We start from the raw sequence: 17578 nt of genomic DNA, 5'->3' as shown, positions 1-17578 counted from the left end.
CGTTGTCGACGTTTAGGGATTGCCACAGGTTGTCCACAAATGGGTAATCGAAATCAGATTTGAAAAAAATTAAATTCCATCTCCAACGACTAGATGAGAGTAAATTTATAATGGAATGATCAGATTTCCTCAACTTGTCAAGAGAGCGTTGTTTATTCCATGTGCGAAGCGTTTCCATGTACCTAGGGTACCATCTTAAAGTGCACAGTCGTTTTAGAAAGTGTATTCCTGCTTCACGTCTAACTATTGTATGTACTTTCAATAGTCAGTTAGCAGTTTTTGAAAATAGAGCTTTTAGATTCGCGGTTATCGACGAACGCACGGAGCAGATTAACTTAAAAAAAGAGCGGATACGGGGCATAGGAAGTCCTGAAACGCTTCGCCAGTGCACGAGTAAAGCGTTTATGATTGGTTACAAGAAGAAAATTCTTCATCTTGAAAAAATAACATTTTTATGTGTTCCTTCTGTGTGTAAGAATTTACTCTCCAAATGTAGGGATTGCCACAAGTTAACCACAAAATCGTTGCGTAATCGTAGAATAATGTGAGTGATTACGGATTAGCTAGACGAACCAAACCAGATTTGAAAGTTTTTTCTATCGTTCTTCCAAAGCTGAATAAGATCAAATGTATAAATTAATAATCAGAGAGCTCTATTTATGCAGTATAAGACGCGTTTCCGTGTGTTTAGAGCCCCATCTTCAAGTGCACATTCGTTTTACCTCGTTTGCTTCTTTACGTTTGTTTAGCTGTTTACTTTCAATTGTCACTTTGCAGTTTTTGTCTCCTAGAGACTTTCGCCGTCGCCGTTACAGGCGAAGATGCGAAAAGCATTAATGTAAAGCGAGTGCGTACCCAAATGTGACTCACAGAAAGTCTCGAATTGCTTACGAGTTCATTGTCCACGTGCGACGATTGCTACAGGTTGCCCACAAATTCGTCGCGGGAACGTAAAATAAAGCGGCTGGTTACAGATCGACAAGAGTAATTCAAATTCGAAACTTTTAGAATTACAACTCCAGTAAGTGATTGAGTACAAATTAATAAAGGGAAGTTTTCCATAACCCGTCAAGAGAATTTTACGCATTGTAGGACGAGTTTCCAGGTTTTTAATGCCGCATTTTTTAGTGTACAGTCATTTTACAGTCTTTACTTGCTTTCGGGTGTTTAGCTGCCGGACTGTGCTGTCATTTATTACTTAGCTGTTTCTGGCTCCTCGAGATGTTCATTGCCGCCATTAGAGACGAACACACGGAGGGAATTATCGTAAAAAGGTCGCGTACTCGGATGTGGGTCACAGAAAGTCTCTAAACTGCACGAGTAAAGCGGTGTTGGCTGGTTACGGTAAATAAGTTATTCGTCTGGAAGGACTAAATGTAGAACGGCGACAGTGGAGCAGCGCAGCGCGGCCGCCACGCTCGAATTTGGCGCCGGCGGGCGGGCCGGGGCTGCCCCTCCCCTCCAGCCGTCCTGCTCGGTTGGTCGGATCAATCGGTGTACGTATGACGTAATTTCCGGGCGGGCGATGGCGGGAGGCGGCGGCGGCGAGAGGTCGATATGTAGCGGGGCCGGGCGCCGGCGCCGCACCGCCGCGCCAAGCCGCGCCGTGCCGCGCGCTTCCCGCCTCAGTCGACCTCAACTATGTGCGATAGAGGCGGCGCGGGATGTTTCTTTACGCGTAAGGTAAGCCTCCTGCAGCCGGCCGTGCGGCGGCGTGCGCTTCGGCGCGGGGGCGGCGGCGGCGGCGGGCGCGCCACCCGGCGTGCCGGCCCGCGGCTGCTGTCGCCTCCGCCCCTAATAAAAACCCTTATAAAAGCCGTGCCGTCCAATTTCGCGAATGCTGGGAGGGGGCGCTCCCCTCTCGGTCGGCCGCCGCCGGCGGGTCATTCACCCCGGCCGGCCACTCGGCTGCTGTGCTCCCTATCCCCTCCACGCTGTCGTACACCCTCTCCTTTTGCTCGAGATTTTTGCGAGTGTCTGTTACTCGTCTCGTAGCTCGCCGACGTGGAATAACAGCCGAGTACGGAATGAGACGATTTTTATTCTGTGGCGAGAAAGCGTGCCACGGCCGTGGGAGCGGAGTGGCGCGCGTACGCTACGCACGGCACGGCGCTACTACCGTATTACGGCCCCGTGGACGAAGCCGCGGCGCAGTTTTTGAAAACCGGCGCACGCCGGGCCGCCGCACGCAGCCCGGCCAACTTTTCCCGCGTCCAATATTTGCTGTTTTAACTATATTACGATAACCATTTATTTAAGTACGTGTTATCATTGTTGTTATATTGCCTTCTCCCGTTTGCCAAAAATATTAGAATTCGTCTGTTCACTGCATGATGTTGAAACTGACGTATGTGTATTTCGAGATTCTTTTTTTATTTACTTAATCCCACACGCTATTTTATATAAAGTACAATGATATTTTTTCGGCAGTTTGCTAATTTAATTTCTTGCCGAAAACATGTTCGGTGCAATTTTAAGCGTATCGTCTTCGGACCGTTTCTCTGGTTTGTCCTGTGACATGTATTCTCTTAGGCCCAGGACAATACGTACGTTTTTTTTTCTTGTCGATTATTAGATAACTAATAAACTATATATTACACGGCGTAAAATTAGAACATAGACTTCAAGAGGCATACAAATTATGTTCATCACCTTGTTCCGTGTTGAACGTCTATAGTATATTTAAATTTGAAGAATAGAATAGATTTTTACGCTAGTGACATTTTGTAATAAAATGTTCTGACTTTTAATTATTTTATCCCGGAAACTATAGATACGTTTCTCGGGTAGCATTCGTGACTCGAGTGTCATTTCGGAGCTTTGTAAATAAATAAACTGTGCCTGACCATGAAGTCTTGAGTATTGTAGCTAAAATTTCGAGACGAATCCGAAATAATCATTTCATTTTATCGTTAACCACTGACCTCCTCCGCTTTTTCTTTCTTTTTTTTTTTCTAGCTACTTGGGACCAAATATCTGTTCTGTTGCCCTGATTAACGGTCATGTTCGTACCTTTATATGCCTTTCACGCACCCACAGTCATGACGTTGGAAAAACACAGCGAAAAATATCGGAGCAAAAATCATCTGTTTCGGTATAACGTTTTTAATATTATTTCGGTATAACGTTTTTAATATTATTTCCAGCTATAATGGCTATGTTTGTCAACCGTGACTGGATGGGATAAAAACGCCTGAAGATGAATAAAACATGTTCGAAACGCGTTGCATTTTGTTAGATTAAGCATAAAATAAAAAGTGACCGGTAGCAGAAACTTTTTTCATAAGATGGAGATAGGAAATAAAATTATCGTAAGATAGCCGAAGAAATTTGTGTTTCTGATTTCGATTATTCATTTGCGCACGTAGTATACGTCAGATGAATTGTTAATTTTCATAGGAATAGCGAAGGCTCGCAGAAATGATAGGCATTAACTTAGGTATGAAGCTGGTGGCGAGACTGCTACTGTAAGAATTGTTTATGTCATTATTTTCCGGGTGTTGTTTCTCGGATCTATAAATTTTGTGTAGAAAGACTGATGCATTAGTTGTTGTTAACAGTCCGTCAGCAATAAATTAGTAAAACTGTTAACACCAGAGTGTTTTCTAGGTCACACAAAAACATTCTGTATTTTTTTATGTTGACAGTTATATCTGTCTTCCTCCCTGCCGTATTGTGAGTCGTCCCTGATCGAACTTGACTAATGACGTACCGCCATGCGAAGTAAGCTGCTCTTTATGCTGTCCACTACATTAAAATCGATTTCTTGCACAGCTAACATTTTTCACCGCGTTATTGATAGCGCGTGAGGTAAGGAAAACTGAATTTTCTCGTCTGGTCAGATTGAGTTTAGCTTTCAGAAGGATCGCTTCGGTGAGTTCCTAATGTGTGATAGAAAGTGTTCGGGCAGATCAGCGATTGTCCCCATCTAGTCACCTGTGCGCACTTTTATGCCGTTTTGCTAACACCGTCCCCATGCAGTATCCACGTTCCACGCTTTTCTGGCATGTTAACCATTATAGAAACTATTGTGCCATTGATCACACTTAACAATTCAATATTGTGTGTCGGGAAAGGGCTCAAACCAGAAAGAAATCTTTTGCAGGAATAGAAAGGTACACACCTCCTGGACTGCCTCAAAGCCCTTAGCATTGGCGCCTACCGTTCCGGGACCAATGTCAGAACTCATCGTCGTGTCTTAACCTTTAACGAGATCGAGGCAACTGCACCTAATATCGTGCCATTGATTATTCATCGAAGACTGTACGTTAGGACGCATGTAAACCAAACAGACGAGTGACCTGTTGTGTGCCTCGGTGAGCGCGCTTCCTTACTCCGGCGCTTGTGTCACGGACCCTGCCTTGTGCCATTCAGCAAATTCCACTCTCCACAGTCCTTTTCTCGTAACGTCCATTCCTATATAACGGCCACTGTTTCTAAATAAGTGAACAGCCGTCGTCCCTCTTCTCCTCGTAACCTTTCGTCACGAGCCCTCTTTTCACCTGCTGTGCTCATTTCACGAGACCTCCGTACTTCCACCTGCCTCCCCTACTGTGAGTTGTAACTCATCCTGTATCTCGTGTATGTTTCGGTCTAATTTCCGTATATTAGCCTTGTAATCTGCCGCTGTTTCAAATGCCCGCATTAAACCGACATCGAGAAGAGTTGTCGGCGTAATGAAACCTTCCTCGCTTGCACGGAATATTTTCGCCTTTGGCCACTATTCCTACATTTACGCTCGCGAACTTGGTACGCTCAGTTGCTCTGCCAGGTTTTACGACTGCTTGTATCGAATGCGAATAGGACACACAAAAAATGGTTCAAATGGTTCTGAGCACTATGGGACTCAACATCTTAGGTCATAAGTCCCCTAGAACCTAGAACTACTTAAACCTAACTAACCTAAGGACATCACACACACCCATGCCTGAGGCAGGATTCGAACCTGCGACCGTAGCAGTCCCGCGGTTCCGGACTGCAGCGCCAGAACCGCACGGCCACCGCGGCCGGCTAGGACACACAGACTGAAGTCATTGTGTAAAGAGGAAAACTGAACGGATTCAACGCGTGCCGCTAATTCACCCCCGGCTCGTTATTTTTAGATTTTGTTTATTTTTTCCCATTTTTTTTCTTTAGGAAAAGACAAACAGAGGTAATCAATGTGCGTTAAACGAGCCCGAGGCCGGCAGTTGCTGGTCAGAGCAGGCGCTGGAAGCCACGGACAAGCTAAAGCGTGCTGGCTGTAGCGGGTCGCGCATTTGATGCGAACGTGAATCAGTGCGGCCGTATCGAGCCGCGCGCCAGCAACAGGCGCCGTGGCCGTCCCGTCGTCATAGCGACTCTGCCGCGCGGAGCAACACGTGAGCCGCCGTCGGCGCCCCGCCCCGCTCACGGCCTTCCTTTCCGTGTCAGTCCTTCTCTTCCACCCTGACACGGCACACCTTAACTGTCCTAACCTTCAGACTTCTCCTCACAAGTCACGTGCCTTTCACCTCTAGTTAGGGATCGGAAAAACCGACCGGTTAAAACCAGTACAGGTATTTTACGTCCGAATAACAGACATTTTTCGGTATTTGTTTGGCCTCCGTTATAACAGGCGTTTCTTTTTAATTTCTACTAATAACCGAGTAAAAAACCGAAATATCAAATAGCCATAACAGTAGTTCAAAAATTTCTCGTTTTTAAATAAACTTTTTTTTAAAAAAAATGAGTAATTTTAATTCGTAAAATCGTGCGGTAGCGTTCTCGCTTCCCACGCCCGGGTTCCCGGGTTCGATTCCCGGCGGGGTCAGGGATTTTCTCTGCCTCGTGATGGCTGGGTGTTGTGTGCTGTTCTTAGGTTAGTTAGGTTTAAGTAGTTCTAAGTTCTAGGGGACTTATGACCACAGCAGCTGAGTCCCATAGTGCGCAGAGCCATTTGAATTCGTAAAATCTGTATTGGTTTGAAATATTCAGTTATCATAAAAAATGGAAAAACCGATCAGTGTTTAATAACAATGCCGACAGAAATGAGCAACAACCGCAAGGCAGAAGAACTGGTACAGCGTTGCTGAGACAATACTATCCATGTTGCCGTGTGTTGTGGCTAAGGTACGCGTGTGCGTGCAGCGTGAAAGACATCCCCAACCTGGCCTATACGCCAGTGGTTTAACAATGGACTCGCATTCGGGAGGATGACGGTTCAATCCCGCGTCCGGCCATCCTCATTTAGGTTTTCCGCGATTTCCCTAAATCGCTCCAGGCAAATGCCGGGATGGTTCCTTTCAAAGGGCACGGCCGACTTCCATCCCCATCCTTCCCTAATCCGATGAGACCGATGACCTCGCTGTCTGGTCTCCTTCCCCAAAACAACCCAACCCTGGCCTATACGCCAGTTTTTCGCTGTCGTCGCCGGACTTCCGTTGTGTTGCAGAATGGTCCCAAAGCTAGTCTAGAAATATATTTACGAAGTGACGTACACATAAATTACAATGCTTCATTTGTTTTAAAAGATTAAAGATTTGTCTGTCATTTCTATGCCGGCCGTGGTGGCCGAGCGGTTCTAGGCGCTACAGCCTAGAGCCGCGCGACCGCTGCGGTCGCAGGTTCGAATCCTGCCTCGCGCATGGATGTATGTGATGTTCTTATGTTTGTTAGGTTTAAGTAGTTCTAAGTTCTAGGGGACTGATGACCTCAGAAGTTAAGTCCCATAGTGCTCAGAGCCATTGGTACCATTTTTTGTCATTTCTATGAAATAACAAAAGAGGGAGGAAATGGCGGTAACAGTAATAAATCAATAACTTACAACAGTTGATTCATAGTACACAATAAAATCAGAAAGTAGCTGATCTACTGCCTGTGTCTACATAACATGCCTTTATCTGCTTGAAAACGGACAAATTAACACGAAAAACAAGAGTTCTTCGAGCTCAGTTTTCATCCTTTAACACTAACGATTCGTAATGCCCAAATAGAGGAGTGATCCCCGCTTCCGACATGACTTTTGAGCAAAGTTTCAAGAAATTAGAATCAACAGGAGAATGCTGGTGATTTTTGTAGTATTCAACCACTTATCACTTTTCGTGAAAAGCAGCAAAACGGTTGACGGATTAAGTTTTCTTTTATTTGCCTGCTATATTAATATTTTGATTCCATGTATCTTGAAACTGAGAGCGACAGAATGTTTCAACCTCTGATCAATTTCTAAATTTATTACAGGAAGTATCTGGAATAAAAAACAGTTTATTTCGAGAGGTTTTAACTGTCAGGATAAACTGATGTGGAAAAAACAAGTATAACCTGAAACTGTTGCTTCAGCGATAACCGCCATTCCTACCTCTAATTCGGTTTTCGCACTAAGCACTCCGTCTTCAGACCACAAGCGGCCCATCGGGACCCTCCGACCGCAGTGTCATCCTCACTGAGGATGCCGATAGGAGGGGTGTGTGGTCAGCACACCGCTCTCCCGGTCGTTATGATGGTTTTCTTCGACCGGAGCCGCTGCTATTCGGTCGAGTAGCTCCTCAACTGGCATCACGAGGCTGAGAGCACCCCGAAAAAGCTTAGGGGCCCGGACGGTCACCCATCGAAGTGCCGACCACGCCCGACAGCGCTTAACTTCGGTGATCTGACGGGAACCGGTGTATTCACTGCTGCAAGGCCGTTGCCAATTCGTGTTTCGGGTTATCCGTTAAGTTTTGTATATCCCGTAACAAGCTTCTATAACTGTCTCGCTGCATTTCCTACCGACCAACCCGCTCCAGTGTCACAGTTTTTCTCGCAAGACTTTTTTGCCACTAATTTTATTTAAAGCTTACGATAGAATTTAAATAGTAGATACAGTGGAAAAGTTAATAATAAAATCCGTCCAGTATCTTTTCAATAGCGTTTTTAATTCACCATTGTACATTAGATGTCACAATTTCATTAACAGGGTGTAAATTGTAATGTAACAACGTTCCTTTCAATTTCAACACGCCAGAAACGCGTATCTGCTAATTTTGTTTGTGGAATTTACTTCACTGTTTTGTCACATACAACAGATATCAGCAAAACTCGAAGATACACGTTTTTGATGTGAAGATATCGTATTAAAAATATTCACATAGCAACGTAAACCCTGATGATGAAGCTGTGATTCTGAAATGTACAATGGCGAAGTAGAAACGCTATTGAAATGAGAACAGACTAATTTTATTATTAAGTTCGCTATCATGTCCAGTATATTCTGCCAAGAATCGTCAGTACGTCTACCATGAAAGAATTAAACGCAGTTTATATCTTTTCGTAACTGACCCGCTGTTCTTTCGGAAGTTCAGTTACTATTTATTTTAAATCACGGCATTTTGTACTTCACCAAACGGCTTCTTTGTTGAAAGCGTTGCTTTATCTTTTTGTGTTGCAAAGAGTATCCGGAAAACAACTTCCGTTTTCTGGAAGCATGGGAATTGTCGCCACACTGCCTTACACGGCAGGTCACTGTGCTTAGAGCGATAATAGCGAGATGGATACGCTGCTTTTCCCTCGCTTACAGTTACCATACAATACGAGCCATGCAATAGAAAATTACGGACTATATGAACTCCATTCTATAATACAGTTTTCAGCTTTAGAAAACTTGAAACGTAATTTATTAATTAAAATTTCCGTCAGAGTTGCAAATAATATTTTTATTAGTGACTTGATTCGAACATGAAAAAACCGGCGTATTATGTACAGTGAAACATTACAAATGCAGGTATGTCATAAGAGATTTATTGTTCTGCTGTAATCTATACACACAAACTGTTTGAAAATGTATTTCATGTTTCGTTGATAACATTGTATCTTCTCAAGTAGGTAAGGGTTTGAGAATGAAAGTGTTCGAAACTAGTCACAAATAAAAATATTATTTTCAACTCTGACGGAAACTTTAATTAATAAATTAGAAATATGAGTTGCTTACACTGTTACCAACACAATGTTGGAATTATGTAAATTTGAGACGTGTTGACATTCGTCGCAAAATTTGTGCTGCATTGGACTGAATATGATGAGGGAAGGTGTTATGTGTCATTGACGCCGTCACTTTTAGAGTGGGTGGACTCATAATATTCATTATGAAAACAAAAGTGACCGTCAGTCCGTAACCACCAACGGACCGGTGCAAAAAATTGGCGAAAAACTTAGTGAAAAATAATGTTTTACGGTATCTCAAAATTTTCAGAGCTATCCCACAGTGAGGGTACCACAAGTTCCGTGCTCAGTGGGTTCCAGAACGTTCGGCCACACTCTGCTTGTCAAGGGGAAAAAAAAAGCCGGCTTGTGTGGGCGAGCGGTTCTAGGTGCTTCAGTCTGGAACCGCGCGACCGCTACGGTCGCAGGTTCGAATCCTGCCTCGGGCATGGATGTGTGTGATGTCCTTAGGTTAGTTAGGTTTAAGTAGTTCTAAGTTCTAGGGGACTGATGACCTCAGATGTTAAGTCCCATAGTGCTCAGAGTCATTTGAACCATTTTTTTAAGGAAAAAAACCGTTGCGTCAGTTCAAATGGGACGTATTTTGACATCCGTCCTACAGTCTAGACTCGGCTCCGAGTGATTTCCACCTCTCTGTGCGCGCATCAACCCTCCGCTAGCCATGTTATCGTGTGTGGCAGAGGGTACTTTGTGCGCCACTTCTTTCACATCCATTCTATTTAACGTTTCATTGTTTCTTACTTTTTCTTCTCATGAAATTCTTGCTGATCTCTTCCGACAGCCCATCTCTAATATTTTCAGCTGACTAAAGTGTTTCGCTATGGGCTGACTGGAATCTCAGGTGACAGAATTTTATGCAGATGGGATTTATCAACTCGTTAAGAGTAATGCTAAATATTTATTCCTGAATGTTGATTATGTAGAGAGCTAATAAAAAAATGTTTTAATATTGAACTAATAAATTTCACCGGTAGATGTATTTATTTATTTTTTGTTCCATAAGCATAGAAGTGTTGGCAATAAATGAATGTATATCAAGAACCGTGATTTAAAATTCGTCACAATAACAATGAAGGAAAACGATTAGCAAATTGCAGATATTGTGCTGCTTGAAATGGTATAGTGAGTTGTGAAATAAGATTAAAAGAGGAGATGATTAATAACTGATTGGTCTGTTGCAATTACCAGTACCTACCGATACTGCAAGCAACATTGAAGATTGTTAAACACCTTGTACGAATTACTCAGAACTTGAAACTCGTGCATGAATTTAAATACTCTCTGCTGGTAACCTGAAATAGAAAACGTAAATATAATGTTAAGGTAAATTATACATTAGTATTAGAATTAGCTACCTTGGTTTTATAGATTTTTATTTCCCTGCCTCGATCTTCTGTGCTCAGAACCATAAAACTACCGCAGACTACCATAGACTATCATAAATAGGCGTAGATTACGGTAGTTTTCCTTGTAGCTGTGTTCACTTAAGTTACGTACGTTAGGTACGCTGCATGCCTCTCGGTCGTTATCTCATTTTGATCGATTTGTTTGCGTATGTAATCAGTGTCTTACTAGAGCCAACTAGAAAACGGAATTGTCTAGAAACGGCATGAAGGTATGCAAAGGACTGCGTAACCTACAGAACATTTTTGTTCTGCTTACAATTAGTTATAATCCCGTCTGTTTCTTAAAAATCAACAGTATTTATAGTGAAACTGAAATTGTCGAAGTTGAATTCAGGTTTTATTCGAAAATAGTTGATTTTTAACGTGAAACAGATGGATTTTTCCGTAAAAGTAACAAGCAATACAGATCTATCGTATAGCGCTAGAAATAACAATTTCATCAAAAAAGATAAAACTAAAGAAAAAGCGCAAAACAAAAAATTATCAAACATCACTTCAATACTTCCTCGAGCATATATTAAAATATGCTTCTGTTATTCGTAAACAACGATCATACAAATCGATAATAACAGAAAACGCTTACCTTTGCTTATAATGAGGAATAGTCTGTTGAGTACGAAATAACAACAATAATTATATACATTTTTTATGTTTATGCATATAAATTGTATTTGCAGGAAAAGTAATTGCCTGCATAAAAGCGGAGAAGTTACGCGTTCAAGTAATTTTTACTACTCATGGAGCGCTATTTATATTTTGTAAGGATATAAAATACGCAATGGACTAACACTGAACGACGAGCAATTGTAATTATGTAAAAACAAATAAACAATCAAAAAATAGAGAAGTCTTCGGCTTCCACTGTCTCACTCTCACATCATCTATGTTTCTCTCCCTACGAACGCTACCACCATTACCGGTAATCCTACCATTTACTACTTCATTTATGTACTGTACCAAAACTACAGAACCATCGTTTTGATAGAGCGCAACTCTAGCTGTGCTTGTATTGAGGAACACGGAAGTGAGGTAGACGTGGTTCGAATGCGCTCCTCGGTTTACCGACTGAGGGTGTGCGTCACTGGCTAGCCTGAATAAAGTACTGGATAATTCCATATTTCTGTTTCACATCTCCAATCCGCAAACTGTTGAATATGAAAAGTCACAGAACAGATGTTACTCTTTCACAAAAAGAATGTTTTCAGAATTCACTCTAGAGTTTTTCTAGAAACGTTTAATATATGTGCAGGATGACTCAGTTGCTCCTGTCGCTGTCGTTTTATGTAACCCACAATGTTTTATCTGGCCTTCAAAAGCCACGCGCGAGATTTTCATTTTCTCTCGCTTGCTAAGTGTTTGCCTATTAGTCCTACAGAAAAAAATTAACATGATCTTTTTTTGTAGGAAACTTAATGCTGTTAAATTTTGTACCGGCCTACGTTTTCACTAGAGCCTGTAGTTTTCGAGTTATTCAAGAAAAACGTACAAAAGGGACTTCAAAACCACATCTACGCCCACACTCAGCCCCAACCAGTCAGGATTTCTAGTGTGTTGTTCATGGCACTGTACGAAAATATGCGACTGCACCAGCTATTTCCCAAATTCGACCTTTTTTGTCTTCGCCGGCCGGAGTGGCCGTGCGGTTCTAGGCGCTACAGTCTGGAGCCGAGCAACCGCTACGGTCGCAGGTTCGAATCCTGCCTCGGGCATGGATGTGTGTGATGTCCTTAGGTTAGTTAGGTTTAATTAGTTCTAAATTCTAGGCGACTGATGACCTCAGATGTTGAGTCGCATAGTGCTCAGAGCCATTTGAACCATTTGTCTTCAGTGACTGGCCTTATTGCCCCGCCGGCTTAGTCGAGCACTTACAAATTGTAAAATTGACTTTGCCGGCCGGGGTGGCCGAGCGGTTATAGGCGCTACAGTCTGGAACCTCACGACCGCTCCGGTCGCAGGTTCGAATCCTGCCTCGGGCATGAATGTGTGTGATGTCCTTAGGTTAGTTAGGTTTAAGTAGTTCTAAGTTCTAGGGGACTGATGACCTCAGCAATTAAGTCCCATAGTGCTCAGAGCCATTTGACCCTAAAATTGACTTTCGTGTAAATTTTATCTAAGAGTTTAGTGAATTTTAACAGCATAAAATAAACTGTTACAACGTTATATTCGTCAGGATTCTGACTTCGAAACTACTGTGCTTGTAAGGGTTAAGTTTGGATCGAATTGTCAACGTAATTACTTTTAGCGTAAGGTTTACAAAAGTCTTTTCCTTTCATTACCCTCGCCGGCACGTTTAAATTAATAAAGTTAACGAAACAGCCGACTATTCTGGTGGCGTAATAGCCCAGTCAATAGAGACGAAAAAAAGATCGAATATCGGAAATAGTTCGTGTAGTCGGAAATTTTTGTACGTTAATGGGGGGAGTGCCACGGACAACGCAGTAGAAATCCGGACTGTGATGAGTGTGGGATGGAGGTACGTTTGAAGATCACTTTTATACTTGTTTCCTGAATAACTCGAAAACTGTAGCCGGCCGGAGTGGCCAGCAGTTCTAGGCGCTACAGTCTGGAGCCGAGCGACCGCTACGGTCGCAAGTTCGAATCCTGCCTCGGGCATGGATGTGTGTGATGTCCTTAGGTTAGTTAGGTTTAATTAGTTCTAAGTTCTAGGCGACTGATGACCTTAGAAGTTGAGTCGCATAGTGCTCAGAGCCATTTTTGAAAACTGTAGCCTCCAGCGAATACTTATCCCACTATAAAACTTAATTACATTAAATTTCCTAAAAAAAGTCTTGTTCACTTTTTCTGAAGGACTAATAGTTTGCGCATAGCGAGCGAGAGAATGTTGATTAATGGTGTGCTTTTGGATATTCAGCCGAGTTGTTAATTCCATTTCACTGGAAGATAGTTCGACGACCCACACAATCACCTTCTTCAGGTGCTGCGATTTGTCTTATTACGCGTAATAACACTGCTTGCAGCATCTGAAGAATACGACTGGGCCGGTCTTCGAAATATCGTGCGGAAAAGTGGAATCAGCAAATCGGCTGAACATCCGAAAGATTAAGCTGTAAAAAACTACTGACCCCCAAGATAGTCTGACCTATCATCCTATGATTTTAATTAATGGAGAAAATTGAAGGGCTATCAGTACTAAAATAATTCTCACACAATGAAACAGCTACACCAGGACATCGGAAACGCTACTGATGCTCTCTTCTAGGTTGAGTTGCTATGCGTGTTTCACAGCTAGGTAAATCCTATGATTTTATTTAATGGGGAACATTGAAGGGCTATCTGTACTGAAATAATTCTCACATAATGGAACATTTACAGTATCTTCTCTACAATAGTATTTCTCCTTTTCACTAACTGCAGTAAATTACAAACATTTTCTGGGGCATTTCAATTTTATTTTTGCCACCCTGTAATTTTTGCTGTTTGTACGTTTGTTTTGCTGTTGTAGACACTCATCTGTAAGTGTACATTTCGTACCTGTAAAGAAAGAAATTTCTTAAATGTCCCCATTCGATATGACGCCAGTATTTGTATAGGGCGCGGATGATTTATGGAACGTGTGAACTAAACAACTGACGATTCTACATTTTCCGAGCGCTTCGCTGTCTTCTTGGCTAAAGGCTGCTGGATTTTCCCTTCGATCCACTCTGACACGTGGGGATCTCCACTTTTATTACGAGCTATAGCACTTCAGTGGCTGTAATTGGTTTTACTTATTGCATCATCGTTTGTCTCTGTACCTATCAAAACCTATTATGTAACCAATTGAATCGCGACGGGAACAATGTAATTACTGCGAGTGACAGGTGCCCGATTGCTACATCGTGTGATAGACAGATTATTAGACCCGTGCTGTGGACGTTCTTATTATATGATACATTTAGAAGGAAATTCTGGACCTCTGTTCACATACGGTCGTTTAAGAGACAGGCACCACACTTTCCACCCTACTTTTCGGAAGTACGTATTACTGCAACTCAGACTGAGTAATATGAACAGAAATTAGGTAATAAGCTTCAGATTCAGGGAAAGAAGGTGGAAGTTTTATGTCCCGCCGGCGGCTGAGCATAAGATCAAATATGGACAGGATAGCAAAGGAATTGGGCTGTGTACGTTTGAAAGGAACAGTCGCGGTATTAGACTTAAGTAAATCTCGGAAAACATAAATCAGGATACCTGGACGAGGATTAAAACTTCCATCCTCTGGAATACGAAGCCAGTATCGTACCACTGCGCCACTTGGCCCGGTGAACATCAAATTTAGTCAAGTGATAGACCCTCTCATGAATTGCTCCTTTTATCGTTTGTGTCGAATACAGATCATAGAAAGTCGTTCGGCGTGCGCGTCGTCACCCCTACAAATCCTAGAGAAAAGGTTGCAAAAACCTTATTGTGGAAGCGACTTAAATGTTATTGTGTTCATACTCGAAATGGAAGAACACCTTTACGCAGGTTTTACAACCTAAATGCTGCTGTTGGCACAAAAAAAATGTTTCATTTACATGGCGAATGTATAAAAACAAATGTTCTGAATAGTTAACTTGGAACGGTTATTTTACATACTAAGGGAACGCGAGACTTACTTTCCGTTAGACCCGTTCTGTGTATTGACGACATGCCGAACTGTATTCTAGGTGACCAGCTTTGTAGTAAGCGCATTTGACAAAATGGTTCAAATGCCTCTGAGCACTATGGGACTCAACATCTTAGGTCATAAGTCCCCTAGAACTTAGAACTACTTAAACCTAACTAACCTAAGGACATCACACACACCCATGCCCGAGGCAGGATTCGAACCTGCGACCGTAGCAGTCCCGCGGTTCCGGACTGCAGCACCAGAACCGCTAGACCACCGCGGCCGGCCGCGCTTTTCACCTTCAGTATAATGGCAAAGGCAATTACAACCTGTCGGAATAAGACTTACCTTGCGTCAACGACTCTTTTATTTAAAGGTGAAATGGTAACCAAGGCATACAGTCGTCCGAGCAGACCTGTTGTCCGGGCTTTCGTCAACATTCTGTATCTCAGTTCTATTGCTACAAAAAACATTCAGTGATATGTCTGCATAACTTATACAGACTGCAGCGTGTAAAATGAGAGAGGTTAAGGCACGTACAGATCTACAGAGACAGTCATTACTCCAACACCATTCTCAAACAGGCTAGGAAAAGCCTGACTGGTCAAGGCATGAAGAAAACTCAGCAAAACACACTGTTCAGTTTGGGAACGACAACGAAAGCTACAAGAACTGTGCTGTTTGTGAAATGTGTAACGCCATAAATGACGAGTAAAATTTATAATAACTTGAAGAACATTCAAATCAAAGTACGTCATGTAAATATTAGAATTTCAAAGTGACAGCATTCCTGTGGGTTCAGTAGAAGTAATATCCGTGCACATAAACAGTTGAGAAGATTGTCTTAAGAAGAAAGAGAGAAAGGGTGTAACGCTGGAGTGTCTAACTTTTTGCATAGTCATCTTTTAGATGGTAAAATTTGTATACGGCATCGCTACGCTTTAATGTTACGGGAGTTAGACGGGGAAGAATTGCCGTTCTTTAGAGAAAGTTGTTAATCGTAGATTGAACTTACGTATCACACAACGTATAACGTACCTACAGTAATATCTGTCTCGATGAGGTTAGCGAATAGCACACAAGAAGTCATAAGCCCGGAAGTGGTCAGCCGGCCGGGGTGGCCCAGCGGTTCTAGGCGCTACAGTCTGGAACTGCGCGACCGCTACGGTCGCAGGTTCGAATCCTGCCTCGGCCATAGATGTGTGTGATGTCCTTAGGTTAGTTACGTTTAAGTAGTTCTAAGTTCTAGGGGACTGTTGACCTCAGAAGTTAAGTCCCATAGTGCTCAGAGCCATTTGAACCATTTGAACCATATTTATCATAAAGCGCCAGAAAAAGCAATTTCCTCAAAAAAAAAGATAAATTAAAGAAAAACCGCAAACTTGTCAAACATAGCTTCAGTACTTCGTCGAGATTATACAAAACATGTTTCGGTTATTCATAAACAACTATCAAGAGAATCAGTAACAACAAGAAACGCTTGACTTCGATCATGATGAAGAGCGTTCTACTGAGTACAACATAACAATAATGATATAGACCTTTTTATGTTTATGCATGTAAAATGTATTTGTATCAAAGGTAATTGCTTGCATAAAAGCGCAGAAGCTACGCAATCAACTATTTTTTTTTTTTTGCTTACCAAACGCAATTTATATTAACTATTTTTTTTTTTTTTTTGCTTACCAAACGCAATTTATATTTTGTAAGGATATAAAATACACAAGGGACTAACACTGAACAACATGCGGTTGTAACAATGTGCTAAACAAATAAAAAACAATGAGAAGTCTTCGGCTCCCACTTTCTCACACACACATTTGTTTATGTTTCTTTCCCTCCCAATGCTACCAGTGCTACTGATAATCCTATCATTTACTACGCCATTTATATATTGTGCCAAAACTAGCGAATCGTAGTTTTGGTACAGCGCAACTCTAGTTTCCACACATCAACTTTAGATTACGGTCTGAAGATGGTTTGCCTTTTGGTTGTACTGGTCACCAATAAATGCGATTTTTGCAGTGTAGACTGTTTTTCTAAATAAAATTGTGAAAATCAATCGATATTTCCAAAATTTTTTTGAAAATATTAGTCTTTCTTTAATTTTATGGTGATGAATCTAAACTCGTCAGCCTAGTACATTCTGCTTATTTTCTTGAATTATCCACAAATAATTCACAGATATGGCTTAAATAGATGTCATCTTGTTGAAATATACTCAAGAATCCGGAATGAGATTTTCACTCTGCAGCGGAGTGTGCGCTGATATGAAACTTCCTGGCAGATTAAAACTGTGTGCCCGACCGAGACTCGAACTCGGGACCTTTGCCTTTCGCGGGCAAGTGCTCTACCGAGTTCGAGTCTCGGTCGGGCACACAGTTTTAATCTGCCAGGAAGTTTCATATCAGCGCACACTCCGCTGCAGAGTGAAAATCTCATTCTGGAAACATCCCCCAGGCTGTGGCTAAGCCATGTCTCCGCAGTATCCTTTCTTTCAGGAGTGCTAGTTCTGCAAGGTTCGCAGGAGAGCTTCTGTAAAGTTTGGAAGGTAGGAGACGAGATACTGGCAGAAGTAAAGCTGTGAGTACCGGGCCTGAGTCGTGCTTCGGTAGCTCAGATGGTAGAGCACTTGCCCGCGAAAGGC

At 42.3% G+C, this 17578-nt stretch overlaps 1 protein-coding gene across 1 annotated transcript in view; it reads left to right on the top strand.

The window, feature by feature from the left end:
- The first annotated feature begins 1641 nt into the window (after positions 1 to 1641).
- The window catches only part of LOC126249701 (rho GTPase-activating protein 100F), a 405508-nt gene continuing 389571 nt past the window's right edge, over positions 1642 to 17578 (top strand). Inside the window, exon 1 of the mRNA XM_049951380.1 lies at positions 1642 to 1683. Coding sequence (XP_049807337.1) covers positions 1642 to 1683 — 42 coding nt within the window. The remainder of the gene's footprint in view (positions 1684 to 17578) is intronic.

This window comes from Schistocerca nitens, chromosome 3 (assembly GCF_023898315.1).
Source record: "Schistocerca nitens isolate TAMUIC-IGC-003100 chromosome 3, iqSchNite1.1, whole genome shotgun sequence".
NCBI classification, from domain to species: Eukaryota; Metazoa; Arthropoda; class Insecta; order Orthoptera; family Acrididae; genus Schistocerca; species Schistocerca nitens.
Note: the sequence above shows the minus strand (reverse complement) of the source record. Positions and strands in the feature narration are given on the sequence as shown.